The sequence below is a fragment of the Panicum virgatum genome, chromosome 5K (assembly GCF_016808335.1).
Source record: "Panicum virgatum strain AP13 chromosome 5K, P.virgatum_v5, whole genome shotgun sequence".
Taxonomy (NCBI): Eukaryota; Viridiplantae; Streptophyta; class Magnoliopsida; order Poales; family Poaceae; genus Panicum; species Panicum virgatum.
Window position 1 is genome coordinate 1,219,769 of NC_053140.1, and position 3,107 is coordinate 1,222,875.

The window sequence follows — 3,107 nt, forward strand, 5'->3', positions numbered from 1 at the left end:
TCCAAGGCGTGCGTGCGTGCGTTACACACCCCGCTACACGTCCAGTGCCAACAGAATTTGGAGCTTTGCTTTGCAAAATCTGAAAATCTTGAAGTGATCAACCCCCTGTCTGTCTCTCTGCGTTACGAATCAGCGCCATTGCGCCAACCAGAATTTGGACTCTTGTTTACCAGAACAACTGAATTTCGAATTCTGGAAGACTAGTTTTTTTTTTTAAAAAAAGAATTCCAGGGAGATACTCTACGCATGAATGAATGGTTGGATTGGAATCCATGGCGATGGAAGTCGGAGAGAGAGAGATCACGGGAGCCCCACGGTCTGGGCACTGCACTGAAGCCCCCCGCACGGGAAGGACCCCCATCCATCCAAAGCGGCCGAAGCCGCCCTCCCCGTCCAACCCCCCACCGGCCCTCCACCATCACCAGGACCTTGTCCTCTCTGCTCCTCATCAATCCTCACTCCCCTCTCATCCTCCTCAAAAGGCTCCCCCAAAAAAGAGTCTTTTTTTGAGCGCCGAGAGTCAAGTAGGGAGTGGTTGCGCTTGGAGCCGAGTGACTCCGTGAGCGAGTGAGCACAGGAATCGACTGAGCTCTCTGTGCCACTGCGCTGCGCCTGGGCGCGCGCGCCATGGAGTCCTTCAGCTTCCTCAAGTACCTGCGCGGCGGCGTGGTCGCCGGCGCCCAGCGCGCGCCCGTGGCCGCCACGACCATAGCCGCGTCGGCGTGCGAGGACGGCGGCGGCGGAGGTGGTGGCGCTTGCGGCGGCGGGGACGTCGAGGACGACGCGTCCTTCTTCGACCTGGAGTTCGCGGTCCCCGGCGACGAGAGCGCCGCGTCCGATGCGGAGGAGGAGCGGGTGGAGTTCAACTTCGCCGTGGCCGGCGAGGACGTCGCCGCGTCCGGCGGGGGCGAGGTGGTGGCCGTCGACGCGGTGGCCGCGCCGGCCGGCGCGGAGACGGGCGAGGCAAAGGACGGCGCGGAGGCGGAGGAGGAGACAGCCGAGGAGGCTGCGCCAGCCCCGCCGCCGGCGTCTCTGCTCCGGCCGGCCACCAAGTTCCGCGTGCTGCTGCTGAAGCTGAGGAAGCCCAAGGTCGCCGTCCCGGCAGACGGCAACGTCAGCTCTCCGGCGCCGAAGCAGGCGAGCCGGTTCCTGATAAAGTTCCGGGTGGACGACGCGCCCCTGGTGTCGCTGTTCACGGGCGACAACAGCTCGCGCACCTCGGACGCCGGCGCGGACCGGCCCGCGGCCGCGGCGGCGCAGGCGCCCGCGCAGCATCCCCAGGACCAGGCGTCCGCGATCACCGCCGAGGAGCGGCGGTTCGCCAAGGAGGTGGTCCTCAAGTACCTGAGCAAGATCAAGCCGCTGTATGTGAAGGTGTCCCGGCGCTACGGCGAGCGCCTCCGGTTCGGAGGCGCCAGCGAGGGCGAGGAGACGGACGCCGAGCCCGACCTCCCCGCCCCGTCCCCGTCCCCGACCGCGTCGTCCCAGCCCGCAGCGGCGCCGCAGCCGGTGGTGGTGGCCTGCGGCGTGCGCGCGCCCCGCGCGAGCGTGCCCGCCGGGCTGAAGCAGGTGTGCAAGCGCCTGGGGAAGAGCCGGTCGGCGTCGTCCGCCGTGGCCGCGGCGCCCTCCCCGCCTCCGCCGCCGCCTTCCCCAGGGGCCGGGGCGGCGGCCCCGCAGCGGCGGGACGACTCGCTGCTGCAGCTGCAGGACGGCATCCAGAGCGCCATCGCCCACTGCAAGCGCTCCTTCAACGCGTCCAAAGGTACAATACATGCACGGACGGCCCCACCTCCCAGCGAGACAGCACCATTATCCTAGTACTAGATGGTTAATTAATGGCTAATGGATTGTACTACGTGGCAACAAAACACCGTAGGGTCGGAGTCGCCGCTGCTGCGGACCATGCCGGCGGCGGGCGAGGCGAGGGACGGCGGCCGGGCGGCCGACAGCAGCGACGGCGCGTGATCCAGCGACACAGCGACTCTCGAGCAACGGTGACCGCCGAACTCTAGTAGTAGTAGTACTAGTAGATGGTTTGTAGCGTCTGATGGTTTGTAGTGCTTGGTGTGGCTTGTCCTGACGTGGCCGAAAGATTTTGTCTTTAGGGCCGCGCCGAGCTCCTGCCTTCTTTGCATGATCCCGCCGTGTAGTTGGATCATTGGATGGATGATACTGTCTGAAGTCTGGTGGTCAGCACTCAGCAGCAGTGGTATGCAATTCGTGTGTAAAAAAGAATAATGTGTAATGGCCATCGCCCATGTGAAAAGGGAAGTCGCTTTCTGTTCTACTAGTAAATTGCTTCTCCTTGATGGAAGGTGTAGGGCTCCATCCCGTGCTTTGTTAAGAGTTGTTGATGCTGTGTTCGTGCAACCTAACGCTGCTGGCCGGTCCGGGTGAATCGGCGGTAGGAGTAGGACTAGCTACTGTGTGCGAATCGGGTTGCCATTTGGCGCAGCGCGTAGCACGGCATGGTCGCTCCTCTGCGATGCACGGCGGCATGCAAATACCCACACGAGAGGTACGTACGAGGCGGCTGCCCGTCACGCGTGGACGAACGCCGGAGTTTGGCTGCGCCATCGGTGACGCCTGATTGTAGTTGTTGCAGGGCCGCATTGACTTTGTTAGATCTCTACTATATCCATCTAGATGGGGGAGCAGGCAGTAAATGGATGTCTAATAATGCGATGCGAGGAGGCTATCTACTAGTACGTAGCCCCTGGCAAATCGCACCCAATGGCAATGGCACAAGGAATCCAATGCCGATAGACGGCCAAGCCACTAGCACCAGGGGAGGACGTACGCTGGATTCAAATGTCCAGATTGAAACTGAAAGCAACAGCAGCCTTGGCATTCCCTTGATTGCTACCAGGACCAGGCGCCACACGTCCACACCGTGCTCTCCTCCTCTCTTCTTGCTGCATGTTGGGCGTACGGGGCGGCGTCGCCGTCGACGTCGAGAGCCGTCGCCGCACCTGCCTGACTGATTATTAGCAGCAGCAGCAGCACCACCACCACCACAGCGAACGGCACATTCCATTTGCTCCGAAACCACGGTACTACGTATAATTGCGTTGCGTGGGCAGGAACGATGATGGATGGTCCATGAG

The 3,107-nt window shown here is 62.5% G+C and overlaps 1 protein-coding gene across 2 annotated transcripts; it reads left to right on the forward strand.

The window, feature by feature from the left end:
- Positions 1-387: 387 nt before the first annotated feature.
- LOC120705526 (probable membrane-associated kinase regulator 2) lies at positions 388-2,314 on the forward strand. 2 transcript variants are annotated; one of them, XM_039989917.1, is made up of 3 exons: positions 388-1,762; positions 1,877-1,994; positions 2,106-2,314. In XM_039989917.1, the coding sequence occupies exons 1-2, from the start codon at positions 628-630 to the stop codon at positions 1,963-1,965; spliced, it is 1,224 nt and encodes a 407-aa protein (XP_039845851.1). In that variant the 5' UTR covers positions 388-627; the 3' UTR covers positions 1,966-1,994; positions 2,106-2,314. The 2 variants fall into 2 exon arrangements, with proteins under 2 accessions (XP_039845851.1, XP_039845850.1); XM_039989916.1 differs by having other exon boundaries at positions 389-1,762; positions 1,877-2,314.
- Positions 2,315-3,107: the final 793 nt, after the last annotated feature.